The sequence below is a fragment of the Polypterus senegalus genome, chromosome 16 (assembly GCF_016835505.1).
Source record: "Polypterus senegalus isolate Bchr_013 chromosome 16, ASM1683550v1, whole genome shotgun sequence".
NCBI classification, from domain to species: domain Eukaryota; kingdom Metazoa; phylum Chordata; class Cladistia; order Polypteriformes; family Polypteridae; genus Polypterus; species Polypterus senegalus.
This window is the reverse complement of record NC_053169.1, coordinates 16,768,535-16,790,223: the sequence shown is the minus strand read 5'-3', so window position 1 is coordinate 16,790,223 and position 21,689 is coordinate 16,768,535. Positions and strand designations below refer to the sequence as shown.

Here is a 21,689-nt window from a genome sequence, read left to right as displayed (position 1 = left end):
TGTTTTCTTAGCAATCACCACAAACTACAGGGGTATGTAATATATAAAAAATATCATTTTTGGATGGAGTGTTCTTTTTAAACAGTACAGATGTTACATTGATCGAAGTCAAATTCATTTATTTTGTTAGTCACTTGATTTTGAGGAAAATTCCTTTAACAAATTATTTGTTCTTTAAAATCTACAGCTTGTTTACTTTGTATTGTATATTTGCTGCCTATTCTATAGCGTACATATAGAATCTTTGCAATAATATTTGATTAAAGTGATTTGAAAATCACATTCAGAGCATCAGGAGTGAGTAAACACATGCTAAACGCAGAAGGTGATCAACAAATCTGCATTTATTGTAAGATTGTATGAAGTAGTTACAAAGAATATTGAATTTTACTATGAAAAAAGCTACAGCAATTTTTTTTTCTGGTTTGTGATCTAATAATTACTATAACCCGTGGTTTCTGTTTATACTACAAAGATACTAAATTCAGTTAAATATGCAAAAACTGATTTTACTCCTAATTAGTGTGGGAAGTTATAATTTTCAGGAAAAAAAACAAAATAAAAATAAGATTGCCTCTACTCCTCTGCATCGAGAGGAGTCAGAAGAGGTGGCTCAGGCATCTGGTCAGGATGCCTCCTGGACACCTCCCTGGTGAGGTGTTCCGGGCACATCCAACCGGGAGGAGGTCCCGTGGAAGACCCAGGACACGCTGGAGGGACTATGTCTCCCGGCTGGCCTGGGAACGCCTTGGGATTCTCCCGGAACAGCTGGAAGAAGTGGCCGGGGAGTGGGAAGTCTGAGCCTCTCTGCTTAAGCTGCTGCCCCCGCGACCCAACCCCGGATTAGCGGAAAAGGATGGATGGATGGATGGATGGATGGAGATTGCCTCTATTTCACAACCCATTATTTCTTTCTCTTCTATGTCTCCAAATGTCATCTTGGAATTTTTTCTGCCAATCTCGCTAGAGTATTTTTTTTATAGAGAATATTTCATCTTTAAATTCCACTTCATTCAGTTTAGATATTGCTGAAAAGATTGTTAAAAGAGGTCACTGACAAAATTTCACATTAATTGTTCATTACTAAAAAGGTAAGTTCAGTCTTCTTTTAAAAATGATATGATATACTGTATCTAAGAAAGCCTAATTTAGATCCTGATTTTCTGAATAATTTTTGTCCAACTTCTTAACTTTCTTTTATGGCCAACATTTTAAGAGAAAATTTTACCTGATTTAGTTGATTTAATTTATGAATTTAAATCAGTTGCTTGAAAGGTTCCATTCCAGGTTTCATGTTCAACATAGGACATGTTAAAAAGAATAAATGAATGGAATGCTGTATTCTTAATCTTCTGCATCTTAGTTCATCTTTTGATACTGTTGATTGTGTTAACTTGGTTGACAATCTCAAAGGCTGGGAAGGTACTGCATCTCTGGCATAATAATGACTGGTTTAAGTCTTACCTTCATGAAAGGCAGTGTTCAATTTCTTTTGCTATGAAGTGTTCTTCTGTAGTGGTGTACCTTGGGCGAGTAACTGAGTGGGACAATATTGGTTTGGTCCAGAGGCATGAGGCCAGAACAGGGAGGGGAGTTGGCCCCTAAGGCACAATGCTCTATTGGTCCAAGGGGGACAGTAAGGAAGAACAAGGCCAGCATAAATATGGGTCACACCAGCAGCTACATGTCATTTCTCCATCCATCAATATTCATCCAGAGACCACTGTGATTTAAAGATTAGCTCAGAAGTGCAACATAGGATTAGCAAAGCCACGTGATATCTAGACACATTGGGTGCCGAGACTTCCAGCCAGAAGAGCTGCTATCCATCTGAATTACGGTTAGTCATCAATCTGACTTGCTTATTTTATAAAATATTATTCTATATTGAGTGAATACATTTTTGAACCTGCATCTTTGCTGTGCCTTTCACTTTTATTAAACTGCCTGGGGTCTAGATAGAAGAGATGGGAAGAATAATTTTCACCATAGGCACAGTCATCCCTGGTTTACCCTGGTGGCAACCACAACTGGTGCTGCGGATTACAGCTGCATCTCTAAAATAGAGTGGTAAGTGTGACTCAATAGAGAAAGAGTCAATAGTTTGGGGTACTCGGGTCTACGTAAAAAGCCTGGGCACATTCAGACCCTTCCCTGTTAAAATAACATTTATATTTTTTTATTTGAAGATGGCACAGTGGGTAAGTGCGGCTGTCTCATGGATCCAATGTACAAAGATTAAATTCAGCATCCAACTGGGGTTTGAACAGTATTTAGATGTTTCCTCTCTGTCAGCACGGGTTTTTCTAATGATACTCTAATCTTTCTTCTACTTCCCAAATATATGCCTTTTAGGATGGAAGACATCACACACACACAAGGCCACTTTGATAGCAAGCCTCGCAATGGACTGGTATTCCAATCCAAGAAATGTTCTTGTCTTGCGCTCAGTGTTGCCAAGATGTGTCCCAGCTTCCTCCAGCTCTGAACTGGATTATAAGTTTGACAATTCTAAGCTATTTTTTAAAAACTGGACTACTGTTACATATTTATTAATACAGTATGCATCACTACTAGTTAAATAATTATCATTGTTATATTTACTGCTGCTCTGTGCTGTACTACATTGTGAAACTGTATACTAAATTGTCAGTGTACGATGTTTTAGTAATAGTGGGTTTAGAAAATAAAATTCTGTGTATTGCATGCTTAATTGAACTAAACAGAAAAGAGACACCATATTAAGATATCTGAATACTATGCCATATCTAACATGGTCACTTGATATATATCAAGTATATAATTCTAATTTAATTACAGCAGATGAAACTAATTTATTATCAACCATTTGTCTAATGTAACTATTTTGCACTTTAACTATACTATGTTTTAATGATCAAGTGAAGAATAAATGGATATTACTAAAGCTATGAGATAATGATAAGCAACTAAATGACATATGAAGAGGTTTAAACTACCTTACATTTGCTGCATCTGAAAAATATGAATTCTGTAAGGGCCACCATTCTGTGCTCATTACTATAACGCCATGTTATGCTGCTGGGGTAGGTAATATTCTTTACAACCACAAGAGGGAGTAAAACAACCTTAAGTTAGAATTGAGTTTTTTCCAGACAAAACATGAACATACGGTAAGCCACACACTTTTGAGAAAAGGTCTTCTTAGAAAGTGCACCTCACTACCAATTACCACATATCCACACAAGCCAGTGTTGCAGGGGACTGCACGTAATTGTTCTCTCTCACTGAATAAAAGCCAACTTATGTATTATCATATGAAAAATCAGTGATCAGTGTGATGTAAAAAAGACATGCTTGCAATTACAGATGTACAGTCTGATATGCACCAGTAACAATCTGGTCAAATTAGCACTGCCTAATAACATTACTTGAACATGTTAGAGAGGTGGAAAGATACACATATTCCACCTAGGTACAGGATATTTTATATACATACATACATACATATACATATATATATTTATATTACATATATACACATATATATATATATATATATATATATATACACATATACATATACACCCACCTAAAGGATTATTAGGAACACCTGTTCAGTTTCTCATTAATGCAATTATCTAATCAACCAATCACATGGCAGTTGCTTCAATGCATTTAGGGGTGTGGTCCTGGTCAAGACAATCTCCTGAACTCCAAACTGAATGTCAGAATGGCAAAGAAAGGTGATTTAAGCAATTTTGAGCGTGGCATGGTTGTTGGTGCCAGACGGGCGGTCTGAGTATTTCACAATCTGCTCAGTTACTGGGATTTTCACGCACAAACATTTCTAGGGTTTACAAAGAATGGTGTGAAAAGGGAAAAACATCCAGTATGCGGCAGTCCTGTGGGCTTAAAATGCCTTGTTGATGCTAGAGGTCAGAGGAGAATGGGCCGACTGATTCAAGCTGATAGAAGAGCAACTTTGACTGAAATAACCACTCGTTACAACCGAGGTATGCAGCAAAGCATTTGTGGAAGCCACAACACGCACAACCTTGAGGCGGATGGGCTACAACAGCAGAAGACCCCACCGGGTACCACTCATCTCCACTACAAATAGGAATAAGAGGCTACAATTTGCACGAGCTCACCAAAATTGGACAGTTGAAGACTGGAAAAATGTTGCCTGGTCTGATGAGTCTCGATTTCTGTTGAGACATTCAAATGGTAGAGTCAGAATTTGGCGTAAACAGAATGAGAACATGGATCCATCATGACTTGTTACCACTGTGCAGGCTGGTGGTGGTGGTGTAATGGTGTGGGGGATGTTTTCTTGGCACACTTTAGGTCCCTTAGTGCCAATTGGGCATCGTTTAAATGCCACGGGCTACCTGAGCATTGTTTCTGACCATGTCCATCCCTTCATGACCACCATGTACCCATCCTCTGATGGCTACTTCCAGCAGGATAATGCACCATGTCACAAAGCTTGAATCATTTCAAATTGGTTTCTTGAACATGACAATGAGTTCACTGTACTAAAATGGCCCCACAGTCACCAGATCTTAACCCAATAGAGCATCTTTGGGATGTGGTGGAACGGGAGCTTCGTGCCCTGGATGTGCATCCCACAAATCTCCATCAACTGCAAGATGCTATCCTATCAATATGGGCCAACATTTCTAAAGAATGCTTTCAGCACCTTGTTGAATCAATGCCACATAGAATTAAGGCAGTTCTGAAGGCGAAAGGGGGTCAAACACCATATTAGTATGGTGTTCCTAATAATCCTTTAGGTGAGTGTACATACTTCCTTCACACTAACCTGCCAATTACCTGAGATAAATGTAATATTGCTCTAGAAACACATTTTATCAAGTATGTGCAACATTAAAAAGAACAAAATCTGCATAGAGGTCCCCTGTGAGGAAAATATAATCAGTTAATGGGGCGTATTATAACATAAGCAGAACATCTTTCTCCTCCAAAATGTGACATATAAAAAGTTTTTTTCTTACTATAGCAACAAAAAATAGATGCCTACTATTATAACTAAATATTCTATGTGGGCTGAAATAGAAATGATTCTCCCAAAAGTTATGACTCGAATATCCCTTGGTTTTAAATTCAACACTGCAGAAAGGGAAATTGAATTTGTTAGGTGCTCTCTAAATATTATAAAAATAGTTTATAAATCTAATAAATGTTTACTAATCAACATGATGTACTACTAACGTTATATATTTTACAATATTACATCACATTAAATAGCATCAATTTTTTAGCAGACAGCTTTAACTATGGGGAAAGAAACAGAATTACAGTATCCAGAGAAAACCCATACAGACTAAGGAAAAACAAGTAAAATGAACATAAGATAGCCAGACGGCCAAATTTTGAACAAAGATTCCTGGAACTATGAGAGACAGGGTTTTCATTTTTAAGCGAGGTTAAATTAAATACCAGATAGATATGTTATGTTTCCCTAACAATTTGGTGTCACCTTACTGACCAGGATGGTGCTATAACAGAAGGACAAGAGAGGAGCAGCCTCTTTTAAACCTGGTCATGCAGAAGTTGTATAGTACAGAGGAGCTTCCTACTGGCAGCTTCTCTTGACAGCATCCAAGGACCACAGCTGGGCCACCTATCAGGACTGCAGGTCCCATGCTGGTGTGTAAATGGGAGTCACACCAGAGGGATATTGCTACCAGCACATTGGGGAGGGGAGAGACACATGGCCCTGGGAGAGGGTCTCTCTCGGTTGTTCCATGTTAATCCATCCTCATGTTCCATCCATTCTAAGGGCTTCTTGGCTGGGAAAGCTATGTTAAAGGTTTGTCCATTATGAAAATCACCAACTATACAGAGAAATAAAAAATATGGCTGCAAGTAACTTTAAATAGATCTGAGATGAAGTATAGAGGCTGCTTTCTATATGTGAAAGTAAGGATTCAGAATGAAACAAGTTGCACATAAATAATAAGGGTTTATTAATCTGTTTGCTTTTATGTTTTCTACTTTGTGTGAAATGTTTACAATATTCTGAGTTACCAGTTATAGTTTAGAAAATTAAATAAACTGTCCTATATTTTTTATTAAAGAGATACACTGATTAAAAAAACTGTTCCAGGGATTTCAACTTCCTGGTGATTGAAAATTATTATCTTTGCTATCAATTACTTGTAGGAAGAAACACAATTGCTCCAAATCAAATACTTTCTTATAACTTTTGCTTTTCATAAAGTCCTAAGCCTTTGCAATTTGTTTTGTAACCATTTCGAAATTTACAGTCTATTTTTTTCTGACATCTTAATACGCACATATTTTAATCAACCTATGATGCCTCTACCAACTGTATTGGAAGAAACTCGTTATCAAGATAGAAACAAACATGACATGCAGTGTATGGCTAGTCTGATAATCCACTGAGATATCTGCATAATTACTTTATTTATCAATATAACCGGACAAACTGAGTGACTTTAAAAGGATAATTTTTGTACAAATAGCATGTTGAATTACTAAACAAAACAAGCAAACTAAAAATGAGTTAAACCTTGTTAATTTTCCAATTAGATTGTCTATAATTAACAGCTTAATAATTTCTTGATGCAACTACAAGAACAAGTAGAATTAGCAGAGGTAAATACAAATTTTACGCATAACTGACAAATGTGCAACAAACACCACCTGTTATTTAAAAAAGTGACTGTTAATTTTACCTGTCAATGTGATCTGCAGTTTCATCATTTCCTTAGCACGATGAATGTATTCTTTTGCCTTTGTATAATCAAAATAAAACAGAGATATGTGCCCACATTCTAGTAGAAATTGAACAGCCAAATGTAGAAACTGGTCAGACGTGAAAACAACGTTGTTTTCCATCACTGTATGGAAGAGAAAAAAAAAATTGTTGATTGTTGCTGCACTTTTAAATTAATAAATTGTTAAACTATATTTAGTCTATAAAGGATGGTGCTCAGTGAGAGATTTCAATGCCATTTTAGATTAATGACTAGCTTAAAAAATGAAAAGTAAATGTCGGCAAAACAGAATTAAATGCTTACAATCAACTAAAAACACTTTCTTGCAGATAATTAATTACCTTATGTAATAATGTCTCATCAATGTCTGCAATGCGCATGCATTGACTTGTACATTTTGTGGGTGATATGCAGAAAGAAATAATGAAAAAAAAATCTGGATATGTTGAGATGAAAAATACCGTGACTCTGTATTAATTTTAACATCCACTACTCTGTATACAGCTGAATGTATTTACTTTTCTTGATAAGTAATACCTTACTAATTAATACAGTACCTGTGAAAAATATTTCAGGGATCCCAAAAAAAAAATTAACCCTTGATGAATATGAAACAACTATCAAACATTTTTTTAAAAAAAGTCTTGTACTTGAGCAAGCTTATTTTATTCAGAGTCACATGGTGCCGAGGTCTACCCCAGACAGTACTGGGTACAAACAAGGTGCTGGCTTTGATTTAGTTGCCAGCGTTTCACTGGACACACCAACAGAGAATGGGCAAATTTAGAGTTAGGGTTAATTAATCAAACATGCTTGCCTTTGAATAGCTGGTTTGAAAAACTGTGCAGAAACATTGCGGGGAACAAATTCAAAGGCCAGGAGCTGGAAGATGTCCTCAAAATTGTATTTCTCATTTGTTTTCAATTGGATAACTATTTGTTGCTCGTCCCAAGCAACGATGCACCTTGACCTCTTTTGTGGGGTTGTTGAATAAATTGCGATAAATCAGAGATGGGATGGTTGACTCTGCTGTAAGTTTTTGAAGGAAAAAATGACTAAGTTCTGGGTGCAAATTTGCTGTCCTTCAGTAAAGAGGAAGCTTCTTTCAATATGCAGTAACATACTGTACAGACATACATAGGTTTTGTCTGCTTGCAATATTTCACCATTCAAGGACAATTACTGGGAATCCCTATTCACTGGTTTGCTTTTTTTTTCTGCCTCACTGTAAGGCAGTGTCTTTCTCCAGCAAACAAGTACAGAAACCTAACATCTAGGTTGTAACCATGACCAGTGGAGAGATCAACTACTGAAGATATTCTAATACATTTAATTTCAAAATGGTTCATACATTCATTTATAATCTTCTTATTCAATTAAAGGCCACGAAGATTCAGTACCTATTCTGTCTGCCCTGGGAATAACAGATAGCCTCAGAGACTATTATAAGGCTTAATCACTCAGGCACACATGCAGCCATACTGGGCCAATCTGCAGTTGCTAGTTAACCTAACATGAATGTCTTTGATTTTTAGCATTTATCATTATGATTTATTACATTACATATGTTTAAGAAAATTATGTTTAAGTTTATTTAGGCATTTATACAATTTTAAGACTAAATAAAAATATTACCTAACTGCAAAATCATTTCCACAATCACCCGTCATATTTTATACAAAGGGAAAAATAGTTTCCCCAGAGTAAAGTTAATTTAAAGACCTGATAATAATTTGTATAGCCTTCCAAGTCTTCTGACTGGAACCCTTCCTAAATTATTGTATTATACTTTCCAGTTCCATACATAAAAAAGCACAACTAATGATTAAAATTAGTATTCCAAATCCAGCATTAATAAATTATAAAGTAAATTTACCACTATTTTCCAAGCTTTCATATATCAAGACATGTTGCAAAGGATATAGATATATACCTGATTTAAAAATATAAAAAAAAAAGACATATTTAAACATTTTAAAAATATGACAATGTAAAAAAATCATATACCAATTACTTACTGAGTTCAGTGTAACATTGTTGTAAGGGGTTGAATAATTACTTCGTAATGACATATATTCAAAATATACTGTATGTGCTCTCAGGTCTGAACTACTGTCATTTTCCTGGAATTAATAAATTATTAATGTAAAGGTTTTCCGTTTTATGCGCTCTAAAATTTATTTCTTTAACATTGCCAGGTATTCTCCAAGCAATATATTATTAACGTTCTTGAAAGTAAATGTCAGATTAATATATTTTTCAATTTGATTCACTGGTGATGTAAATCTATGGTTCAGCTGTCATTAGTAATACAAACCTGTATATTATCATATATATGTATGTGTGCGCTGTGGAATAATAAAAACTAGCCAACCCACGGCGTACCAAACGCCGCATAATCAGGCTGTTTTTTTTAATGATTTTTAAGCACAGGGAGAAAATTAACATTTGAAAGACGCATGTTTGTCGTGGATGCGAATTTCTGTATGTAGCGTGTAAAACAGTTTGCTAAGGTGCACTCGGTCGTGCGGCGTAACCGAAAACTCGGTTTTTAAAGACTGCTTACTTCATTGTGTTTTAACCTCAGTTGTAAAGGACTGTTTTAAGGATCCCATGGGATGCCCCTCGCAAACCGTTTTACACGCTGCATATGGCGATTCACCTCCGCGAGAAACATGCCTCGATGAACAGTCAACGTGGCTTGGAAGTGCATGTGGCCTCTACGACAGACGAATATAAATGACGCCGTTTTATCTGTGTCGTCCCGTCCGAGTTGGTGGCCGTGGCTCTGTGAGTTGTCGTCGTATCCAACAGTCTTGGAGTTGGTGGGCGTGGCTCCTTCCTTCGTGCGCCATAGGTGTTTTACTTGTCGGCGGCTTAGTGAATCCACGCCGGCTTTCCATGGGCGTCTTTTGCCTTAGTGAATTATATATATAGATTTTTAATCATCAATATCATAAATAATAGTTGAACAAAGAATCTTGGGCTGAGGACCTTTTGACCTAGTCCAACGGAGGGGAAGAAGATTTCGTGACTATGCCTTAGTGCAATGAAATTTTTGTACTTGGATAAACAAGTCTAAAATGCCTTGATGATTACTATCTGTGTGCATTTGGGTGGATGGAAAATATGTTATTATGCAAACCAGCTCATGCTACGAAGATGTATATGTATATATATTTGCGAGTATAAGAGTTCTTTGTGTTAACTATATGAATGCATTAAGATTGTTAAAAAAGGAAAACCATTAACTGTATAATCATCTTAACAAAATAAGTATATTACTAGTTTGTATTGATAGGCTATTGATTAATTGATTATTAATATGACTTACTTAAATTAATGAACTAAGGATTAATTGTTTATTAATAAGACTTACATATAAAAATTAAGTGTGTACGCAAAGCTGAAAAAACAAACTTGCAATATTTCTGTCAAACTGCTGACCTTTTAGTCTGTACTCAGGAAACTGTTCATCTTAACAAACATCTAGGATTGTAAAATCAACAGCAACAGACTTTTTCACTTCATCTTTAGTCATTGAACAAATGTGTTGTAACTTTTGGGCATATTACAGAATCCCCCCAAATGAACTTGCTTCAAAAAAGACGAAACTGGTAAGGGTTTATAAAAATACATTTTGAAAGTATGTGGAATGTGCTTAATATAATTCCTTACAGGAAAAGAAACACATCAACTGCTGAAGTCACAGGTGAGCAGAATCTTGGGAATATTAAATATAAGAAAACATACATTTCAGCACTAACTCAAAGAGGCATTTGCCAAGTTTTGGAAAGTACACCCCTGAGCACCAAGAAACCTAACTCTGAGCCACCTTTGTAAGGCAGTTGCTGAGATACTTGATTCTTTTTTGGAAGCAAGGACACACTTATCCAAATTAGGAATTGTCTATCATAATCTGCAGGTCATGAGGATATCTGCTGATTGCTATGTCAATATACACGTTCTTTCTTTTGTTCCCCTTACCTTTAAGACTTTAGTCAAATTCAATTTTCTACTACCCTGAACATTTTCAGGAGTTGCTAAGGTGTAAGTGAGGGAAGAGACAAATAAATCAGCTTTCACTTGGAGACTCATCTGGAACCGATAAAGGAGACAAACAGAAGAAAGCAATTTTAAGGATCACCTAGGTTTTACACCACGACTTCTCACTTTTGATATTCTCTTGCCTCTGTTTCACTAATAGTGTATACCAACTTAAGACAACTATACTCCCAGTATTTGTGGTAGTAGGCTTCCATTTCACAAATGACTATGGGTATTAAGCCAGGCAGTCTTGGTTGCTAATTTACTTTATAGTTCTTGGGCTGTCTGTGGCTTGAAGGAGCTCTGTTGGTATTCCGACATCCTTCAGTAGTCTCACTTAATCTCTGATACGCTAAGAGATGTAACCACCAGTACGCATTCTTATTAAGAGAGGGAACAATAGTTTTTATTGTTTACACAAGCTTATATTTTTGTTACTGCCTCTGGCACTACGTAACTTTCTGCCACTTATAACATTGATATTCCATAAAATAAAATAAATACACATAAGAAAAAAAATCCAATTTCTACAAGACATTCAAGCAATAACACAAGTAAACTACATCTTATGGAACTTTTTAAATGTCATTCAAATTTGCCAAACATGGAAAATAGTCTGAGAGCCAAAAGGCTCATATGTGGTCTCATCTGACCATGCAACCATCTTAAGGATGACCTCAGAGCCCCTCATGTACTTTCTGGCAAACTGTAGTTGAGATTTCATGTGTATTTTTATTTCATTTTTTTATTTTTTATTAATAATGGCTTCCCTTTGCTAAACTCCCATAAGCTGCGATTGGTGAGACACCCAAACACAGTTGTTGTATGCACAGTCTGTCCAATCTCGGACACTATAGTCTGTAAATCCTCCTCATGGGTCTCTTGGTGGCCTCCCTCACCCGTGATCTTCTTACACAATCACTCAATTTTGTGGACGGCCTGCTGTAGGCAGATGTATGGCTGTGTGATATTCTTTCCATTTCTTAATGCCCGAGTTAACTGAACCCCAAGGGATACTTAGTGACATCGGTATTGTTTTGTTTCTTGTGCTTTATAATCTCCTTTCCATGTAGTTGCTTGAAATGTTCTTTTGTCTCTTTATTGTGTAAATTAGGTCACAATACTGGGTGGGCACAAGTTGGACATTTCACACGCAGGTGCATTTATGCTACAGTCAACTGAAACACTTTGACAACAGACAGATGTGCTGCTTTGAGCAAATCAGAGGGCTGCACCAGTGATGATATCGGTGTGTCATAGTATTGGGAGTGGATACTTATGCAGTCAATTACTTTGTGCTTTAAAGTTGTAATTACTTTAAATCACTTTACAGTGATCTGTATTCACTTTGACATTAAAAAAATAATTCACTATGATACAAATGTGTATATCAATCAAATGTGAAAACATGAATACTTTTTATAGGCATTGTAGGCCTTGTGCTCTTGTGAAGATTGTTAATCAAACCTCTCTGAAATTAAAGTTTGGTTGTTCACTGTATTTCCTCCTCTTAGGGAAAACAATAATTAAGGACAAAAAATCCTGACATTGTTCACATTTACAAATATTGATTAAAGTCAACCGCATGTTACTATCTTGATATATCATAGAGCACGTTGCACATGTAAGTAACAAAAACAAAGCATTCATTGAAAGCCTCAAATCAACTGCACAGATACTCTCTCACTAAGATGCATATGTGGAAAGTTGGTTCCAAATGTCAGTTTCCTGTGAACATTTCTCTTTGTTAAAAATCTTTAAAAACAAATAAATAAATAATGATAATAACTTTCTATAATATTATTTAAGCACTATTACACCAGCCAAACACCAGATGGCTCATGTATAAACAGTCCGTAGGCACAAAAACGTTTCCACACTCACTTGAAGACATATAAAAACTAAACTTGGTGTAAAGTCACACACATTTTCACAGCAGCCTCACACCTTGTGTACGCATTTTTCTGCTCAGGTTTGCAGCATCCATCGTCAAACCACTGTTACTGTTTCTGTGGTCATTCTTTTTTAGATTAACATCCATGATTCAGGCTGTATAAAATATACCAAAATGAATTGCATATCATTTACAAATTTAAGGCATTTGATTATAATCATTCTGTAACAACATAATGGTGCACGGAATGGCCAAACTATTCCAAACACCATAGCAGCTTTAGTGTTGTAACTCCTAGTGCACCACTGAGAGTATTTTAACCTGTTTACTGTTTTTGTGTGTGGTATCACAGTTGCAAAGGTTGTGTCAAGGGTGCACAGGATTACAACTTACAGCAGAGGATAAAGCTTCCATCCCTGGAGGACATTTATAACACACGATGCCTCAGGAAAACCACCAGCATCTACTTGGATGACATAGTCTATTTGAACTTCTTCCATTCAGAAAATGCTTCAGAGCCTTTCCTGTGCGGATCTCAAGGCTCAGCAACAGTTTCATCACAAGAGATATAAATACATTCAATCAGTCCATCAAGTTATCCCAGTAGAACTGTTTGCACTTATAATTACAATTGCCTCACTGTAAACTTGCACTACAACTGTAATAATGCACACCCTGAGCCACTTCATGAACCATTTGCACTATCTGCACAATATGTACATGAATATTGTACTTATACTTTCATATTGCATATTTTTCATTTTTTTTTATCTTATTACTATTATTATTTTTTATCATTTTATAGGAAAATAAGTTTATGAAGGAGTTGCATATTGAATCTCACTGTACCATACAATGACAATAAAAGAATTCAAATTCAATTTAATTCAATAAAAGAGAGCACGCATTTACAGATGATTATGACTGGCTTCTAAGTCAATTTAGATTTCCAAGAGCTATCCTCTTAGAGCTGTGTGCTGTTAGAATAATAGGACGTATATTTGATATCACTGTTATGATGAAATGCATTAAAGAATGTATATTACATTTTATAAATAAATTGTTAATTTCATTTAAATCATGTATACTGTTTTTAATTAAATATGTGGTGGCATAGCGGTAGCGATGAGCTGGCTCCTCATCCAGGGATTGTTCCTGCCTTGTGCTCTATGCTTGCTCGGACTGTAGCGACACTGAATGAATGGAATAATTAAACACGTATAATGAGGATTTTTTCAATGTTCCTAAAAAGTTTTGAAGAATTGACGCTTATTGTGCAGCGATTGGTTACGTGGAGAAAGAAAACAGAACAACAGGAATTGGGGGTTGGTACATTTGACAGAGAGTCTCTGCAAGTATCTTGCGGGACAAAGTAACAATCCTTGGACGGGGCACCAACTCATTGCTACCGCTAAGCCACCATGTCCCCATGTTTAATACATGTTTTAATGCATTTCATCATGAAAATGATATTAAGTACACATCTTAGTGTTCCAAAATGATCAGAGAGCTAGAATATCATGAATGTAATGTATTCTGTGTGGTGATCATTGCCTGCATGCTCCTGTCGGGCATAAGAGAGAGCCAGTTTAAGAAGCATGAAAGAATTAATGACTGGGTCGGGGAACACATACTTGTAGAATATGAAGCATTTAACATGCTACTTTAGCTACGTTGGGAATTGAGAAACTCTAGTAAATTAAACATCGTTTTTAAGATGAAGGTTATGATGTTCTACTGTAATGACAAAATAAACTATGAGATTCAAGTGAAAATTTCAAGACTAAAGTCAACATTTCAACTTTAATCTCAACATAGACCTTTTTTTCTTCACTGTGTCCCTATTTTTTTTGTTCTCTGTGGCCCTAAGATGCTTCTGTATGACACTCAGACACTGACTGGTCTTTTCACATTGACTTTGACATCTGACCACTTCTTTTTTACACGTGCTTTTACGATTGTCTTTTAACAAAACAGTGGAATGGAAGTGGCAATTTATATTGATTTCCATATTCAAAGTCATGATGGAGCTGTAGGCACGTGCATATGTGTTAAAATTCATGTTGATTGGGATTTATAAAGGGGAAGTGCATGGAACTTTGCTTACGCACAGTTTTTATGCATCTGCATTTTTTGTGAGTGTGCACTGTGGACCACCAGCGGACGCACCACCACCCAAACCCAACACTGACCGATGTGGGACACAAGTTTAGGGCACGTTTTTATTTTTTCTTCTATTCTCTGGGGGAAATACCTTCCCACGTGTACAACACAATCACAAGCACAGTACAAAATACAAAGGACACCACTCTTTTCTTCTCTTTTTTCCTCCACTCCTCCAGGCAAGCTTCTTCTCCCACCCAACTCTGACTACCCAAATGGAGTGAGGCACTCCTTTTATGATGGACCTGGGAGTGTTCCAGGTGGCTCATTAATCGGACCTAGAATCACTCCTAGGTGTGGTAAAAGCGGACCTGATGGAACCCAGCAGGGCTGTGCCAAACTCCAGCTAATAGCATACCCTGCGGGAATCCACAGCCACCCAGGACAGCTGCCCTCTAGCATCCCAGTGAAGTATTGCCTTGCCGATGCTCTCTGCCCTGGCCCTTCCATACAGTTGGCGTCTCGGCCAGGCAATGGCCGTGTACACCCGTCAAAGCACATTTCTGTTTCTAGCGCCGTTACGCATGAGGCCCCAGATCTTGACAGGATCTTAGTTTAACTTCTTCATTCAAGGAATCCGGATTTATTTGGTGTGTCAATGGATAAAACTGATTCTTTGTTAAATGTTATTCTGCTTCCTTGTTTGTTACAGGAAGCTTTCCTCTCACACTGACAAGGTAATGCTGTGAAAGCCAAAAACTTATCTTTCTGCTGACAGGCTCATCATTTGACTCCACAGTTCTTTCATTGTATTCCCTTCCGCTCTTTGCCAGCCACCTGTTTTTTTGCCTGCTTAGAAACACGTATCTCAGTTGACATTGCCCTGGATATTATGTTGTTCACAATATTGTAAGGACAAACTATAATATGTGATAACAAATAAGTCCTGTTTTGAGAACAGGTTGCAGATTATATCAGAGAACTTATCAAATGCAGTAGGATGAAAGACCTATCAAAGTCTATTGTAGTACATTTCTCTTGATTATGTCCACACTGATCTGTCTCTGTTTCCTGTCACATAATTACAAAAACATCTATCAAGGAAAAACAACAGAAGCCAATTTTATGCCTAATGCTGATGCACCGTATCCCCAGCACTAAAAACCCAATTAACCTTTCAATCAATCTTATCTTTTTTCCTCCTCTCATGGTTGCCCTTCACAAGAGGCCTGAGTTCCCACAGAAATCTCGTGGTACCCAGTTCCAGGTTCTGTGGCACAGAACTTAAGTTAACAGTTGTAAGCAGACAAGGGCAATTAGGCTTTGTTTATGTGGTAGATGAACGCCTGAGAAAACGGGTCCTTGAAAAGTAAGTAAACTATCTTCAATATTGTAATCCATAGTGTTTCACTGTAAAAACATTGTAGTCAGAAAACAAAATGCTTGGGTACGTCATCTTTTTTTTTTTTTTTTAAATGAGCTTTCAAATGAATTATTACATGCCTTGTGGTGCATATAAACTGCAGCTTGTAAAGGCAGACACACAATACTGATTATTGGCTGGGGTATTTTTATCTTTTTTACCCTCTTTGCAGATTCTGCTGTTTAAAATATTCACTTGTGCCTAAATTATGTGCCATTTTGAGGGGGAAAGCAGTCGAGAACGGCTGGAACTTTTGCAGAAGTAGTCAGGAGTGAGATAGACCATGCTTGGTTAATTTTGCACTCAGTTACTTAAGTACCAGTTAAACTATCTTATTGACTTTAGTAATTAATTGCTCAATTTGTTTTTGCACAGAATTCATACTTACCTACTTTTTAAAACTGCATCCATCAATTCCCACTAAACAAAATATTTAATTTATAAACAAAGTGAGCAATGATTTGAATACAGAACATCTGCAGATTTATCTTCTCCAGCATCTCGCTGGAGGGAGTTTTTATTTTTCTGTCTTTAATGTCCATCTGACCATAGCATCCGACTTATTGTTATAATGATTACAGACTTTAAAAATGAGTTTATAAATTTAATCCATAATTAAGGGCTTTACCTGTTAAGTTTATGTAAGTGCATATTGATTTATTCATTTTTATAATTTTTGGTACTTCCATTTATTTACACAGCCTAACAGAGGCCACGGCGATAGCACAAGATCGAACCTTCTGGAAGCAAATCAAGTGAGATGTCCAAAACCCATCGGCACCTGTAGTAACATATTGAATCCAAGAGTAGCACCTGCTAAAGGACTGACAATGATTCATTCATATACTTCGAATTTTGTAACATCTTGTAAAGCAATTTGAGCTACAGGTGTTGTATGAAAATGTGCTACATAAATAAATGTTGTTATCTTCACTTCTTTTTGGTATTGTGCCTTGTACATCCCATCCTGCATGTAGCATTTTTGTGGAGAATGCATATTCTGATGCAGGGGATTTCATCCTACACCTCAAAGGTGCATACTAGGTTAACTGGCAATTCTAAACTGGCCCCATATTACTGTGGACATGTGAGCCTAATGATGAACTAAATTCCTGTCCAAGGCTGATTCATGTGTTGTGTCAAATGTTGATGAAGAGTTGCTCTAGTTCACTGTAATAGGCAAAGCCTCGTTAGCGAATGCATGCAGACATTTAACTTAATAATTAAACACTATATGTCTCAGTATGTGTTTCTCAGATACTGCAAATTCAAGAAGAAATAGCAAAAAAAACATGGGCTATAAAATTTCTCAAAACTGAAAAAAAAAAGTTGAATTTAAAGTGAAATACGTTCATCTGAAGTCAGTGCTGACAGATATACAGGTATACAAGATATACAAGTACTGCAGATTGAATGCACTTGAATCTGCTTATGTTTTGCAATTTCCCTTCTGTTAATTCCGTAATCTGTTTGTCCCTTACAATCCAAGTTGGGAAAACAGTTCAGCATACAAAGAACTTGGCCTTGTTCCAGTATCAAAGAGTATTAAGTAAATTTTAAATTCTTTCAAATAGAAAATCCTTTCGATTATAAAAAAGGAACACAAGTATTGTAAACAATTACACACACTGTGCTTACTGCTGCGTTGGTTTCTTAAATATGATGACTCCCATTATCTCCTTAAAAGAATCCTAACTCACCTCTTTTAAGTCAGTGGGTAACTGAAGTTGTATATTATCTGAGATTGGAAAAAATCTAATTCTCACTTAGAGAATCTGTACAAACTTTTTCAAAACCTGGCAGGATCTAATAATAACATTTCAGAATAAGCATCTAAATTGAGGAAGCGGATTATCTTCCTTTTTTAATTCTATTTATTTTCCCTACTATTAAAGTTTTACTCTGTTAGCCTAGCCCTCCTCTTTCTCATGGGTGGATGTTGATTTGTTTCAAACATAGTTTTGTAAAACTTGAGTTGCTTGTATGGAATGTTATTTGATTTTAATAAATTCAATAAAATGTATTAAAAAAAAGACCCAAAAATCAAACATGTTACTCAACGCAGGTAGCTTAGATAACTGACATAGGCAGACAAAAAAATTTCATTATGCAGCTGTTATTTGTGTTTGCCAGCACCACATCTGCTCCAAAAACAAAGTCGTCACCAGTCAAAAACGTGCTATAAAAACAAATAGTTTACAACCTATGAAAAAAATAATGTAAGTTAACTGAGCTCTGTAGGACCAAAGTCATATAACAGTCAAATATTAGATGAATAATAATGTTTTTTTCTGTAGGAGTGTATTTATGATCTAAATGACCGGAGAACTTATTAAAAGTAGATTATCAAGACAGTTAATACAGACTATACTAAAAACACTTCAGTGGTTAAATTCTGGAGTATCAACTTTGTGCGAGTTACACTTTAAACTCACGGTATCTGAATCATTGAATAAAGACATACATGCTTGTGTTGGTTATATGTAATTTAATAACACCAGAAAAAATCATTTTCAAAATGTCCTACATAATTCCCAAAAGAGAACATATGTTTTCTAAGTTTATTTTTGCAGTGATAAAGCCTGTGCTTCATAGCATCATTCTTCAAGTACAATCTTATTAACCAAGAGAAGACAACTGGAGAAGCAGCCCCAGGGTTCAAAGCAGCAAAACAATTTATAGAATTCCCATCACTACCTGATGTGATTCCAACAGAATATACTTTCCTCCCCCAGATGCAATTAAATCAAAACAGTGGATTCTTTAGAACAGCATCAATAACATGTCCCCATTTCCCACAACTAATAATTCCTGCAAGACCATTACGTCTTTTTAGAAAAACCCTAGTTTGACACAACCTTCTGGCTGTGGCATAGGTAAGATGCAGAAAGCAGGAAAGGTCAAATATAATTTAAAGAATGTGGACAACTACTTTGGAATCAAGAAATCTGAATGTCTGTAGCAGTTATTTGTTTTCAAAGTTGGCCTATCTAAAAACATTCAGTGGCCACTTTATTAGGTACACCAATGTAGTATTAGGCTGCACCTCCTTTTGCCACCAGAATAACCTGAATTATTTGAGAAATTTGTTCTTAGCTGGGCAGTACTTCTAACTTTAAGTGATGTTCCGCAGGATGTATAAATGGGAAAAGCAAGGCAAGCCACCTGGCTAGTAAGCAGACTAAAACAAAGGTCTCAGCAAGTCAATTTTGCCCTAAGTGCTTGGGCAGCTCTCCTTTAGATTTTTGGCTTGAAAATACGGAGAGTGTATCTTAATGATACAAGCATATTAAAAGTATTTTTTCTCATAATGTTACATTATTGTGTGTTAAGTGTACTCAAGAAGGTAAAGAATCAAAAATTATTCTTTGTATAGCATACTTAAAAAAAAAGTCAAAGGTTTTACAGTCAAAGTGCATGTAAAATGTCCAAAGGATCTTACTAGATAGATAGATAGATAGATACTTTATTAATCCCAAGGGGAAATTCACATACTCCAGCAGCAGCATACTGATACAAAAAACAATATTAAAGAGTAATAAAAATGCATGTAAAAACAGACTACTACTACTAATAATAATAATAATAATAATCCCGTTAATAATGTTAGCATTTACTCCCCTGTGTGGAATTGAAGAGTCGCATAGTGTGGGGGGGAACGATCTCCTCAGTCTGTCAGTGTAGCAGGATGGTGACAAAAGTCTGTCTCTGAAGCTACTCCTCTGCCTGGAGATGACACTGTTTAGTGGATGCAGTGGATTCTTCATGATTGACAGGAGTTTGCTTAGTGCCCGTCGCTCTGCTACAGATGTTAAACTGTCCAGCTTTATTCCTACAATAGAGCCTGCCTTCTTAACAAGTTTGTCCAGGCGTGAGACGTCCTTCTTCTTTATGCTGCCTCCCCAGCATACCACCGTGTAGAAGAGGGCACTCACCACAACTGTCTGGTAGAGCATCTGCAGCATCTTATTACAGATGTTGAAGGACACCAACCTTCTAAGAAAGTATAGTCGGCTCTGACCTTTCTTACACAGAGCATCAGTATTGGCAAGAGGTAAGAGAAATGAATATAGGTGTAGTAGTTATTCAAAACTATAACAAATGACCTAACCAAAAATCCTTAAAAAGAAAATAATGATGTTCAGTTCCCTCATACTCGGCTTATCACTGCTTTAAATTGACTGAATGCTGAGACATTACATTCACATGCCTGAGTTGTGCCTTCCATAAAAAACACACACCAACACCAGGAAACATTTTTCTAGCATCTCTGCTTTAGTTATTAATTCTATTAGTCATGGCAGTAGCCTGTGGTGCAATTTTTTTAAGCTCAAAAAGGTTTTGCATTTTTTCAGTTTAAAACAAGAATAACTATTGATATCAGCTTGTTGTATTTTTTTTAAATGTCTCCATTGCAATAGTAAACTGGAATAATATACCAAATGTTCTTGAACAAAAAGAAAAAAAGGGGGCAATCTACAGTGTACAAAAATATATTTGAAGACTTAAATGTGTTACAGTTTATTTCGCCTACCCCATAAGAACTGACTCAGGGACATGGGGTGAAGGACTGGGGAAAAGACAAGGAACTCCAAATGCCTGAGAGCAAGCTGTACTGTCAATTGAAGACAAGGCTTGGAGGCGGTTCAAGACGGGAACCACAAGTCAAGACCTGGCCACACCAGGTAGAGTCAATTTGCAATAAGAGGGATGTCACTTCCAGTCATACAATCTTGGCCCACTATAAAGGAAAGGCTAACACGGTCACCAGCAGTTCACAATCAGCAGCTGTAAGAGGGGGAAATCTGCTGCAACAGCCAAAGGTATTATGGCAGAGAGGTATTCTACCATGAACACTAGAGAAAAAGGCAACAATTGGAAGCCTTGAGAAAGACTATGGACAGAAAGAACAACTCTGTACTTTGGAATAAGAAAGACAAATCATTCTTGGTAAGTGGCATATAGCTGGTAGAATGTTCTTTATTTTGTTATTGGTTTGACTTCTTCTTAAAATCATTTCATGGTTAAGGATGATATAAAAAAAAACAGTAATAAAAAGTTGTATAGGTTGGTAAAATGCCATCCAGCAGTTACAAAGGACAATAAGATAAATTCCAGGTAAAACTTCTGTTTTGTGAGTTTTAGCAACTGACCCCTCTGACATTGATTACATTTGCTAATTTATACCAACTCTCATTCCTCCGTTTCTGTTTACGGTATTAACTGTCTGGTTAATGCAGAAAAAAAAACTGACTGAAAAGTGTTTATTTTAGTAACATGGTATTGTATAATTTAATCTAAACAGAAAATTACAGCAATAGAAAGTTGATGGTGTTTTGCACAAAAATGCATACAATAGGCTGACAATTGACAAGGACTATCGTTGCAAGGCTTTGACGGTTGCTTGATGTGCTCTAACCATCCTTCTGTTAGTGGCAGTGTCAGTGTCGGGAGCATTCCGTTTTTGCATGTG

General features: G+C 36.4%; 1 protein-coding gene across 1 annotated transcript in view; it reads right to left on the bottom strand.

Annotated features, from left to right (window-relative positions):
• Positions 1-21,689, bottom strand: part of ttc27 (tetratricopeptide repeat domain 27) — a 267,145-nt gene that overhangs the window by 211,570 nt on the left and 33,886 nt on the right. Inside the window, exon 6 of the mRNA XM_039739065.1 lies at positions 6,708-6,872. Within this exon, the coding sequence (XP_039594999.1) occupies positions 6,708-6,872 (165 nt within the window). The remainder of the gene's footprint in view (positions 1-6,707; positions 6,873-21,689) is intronic.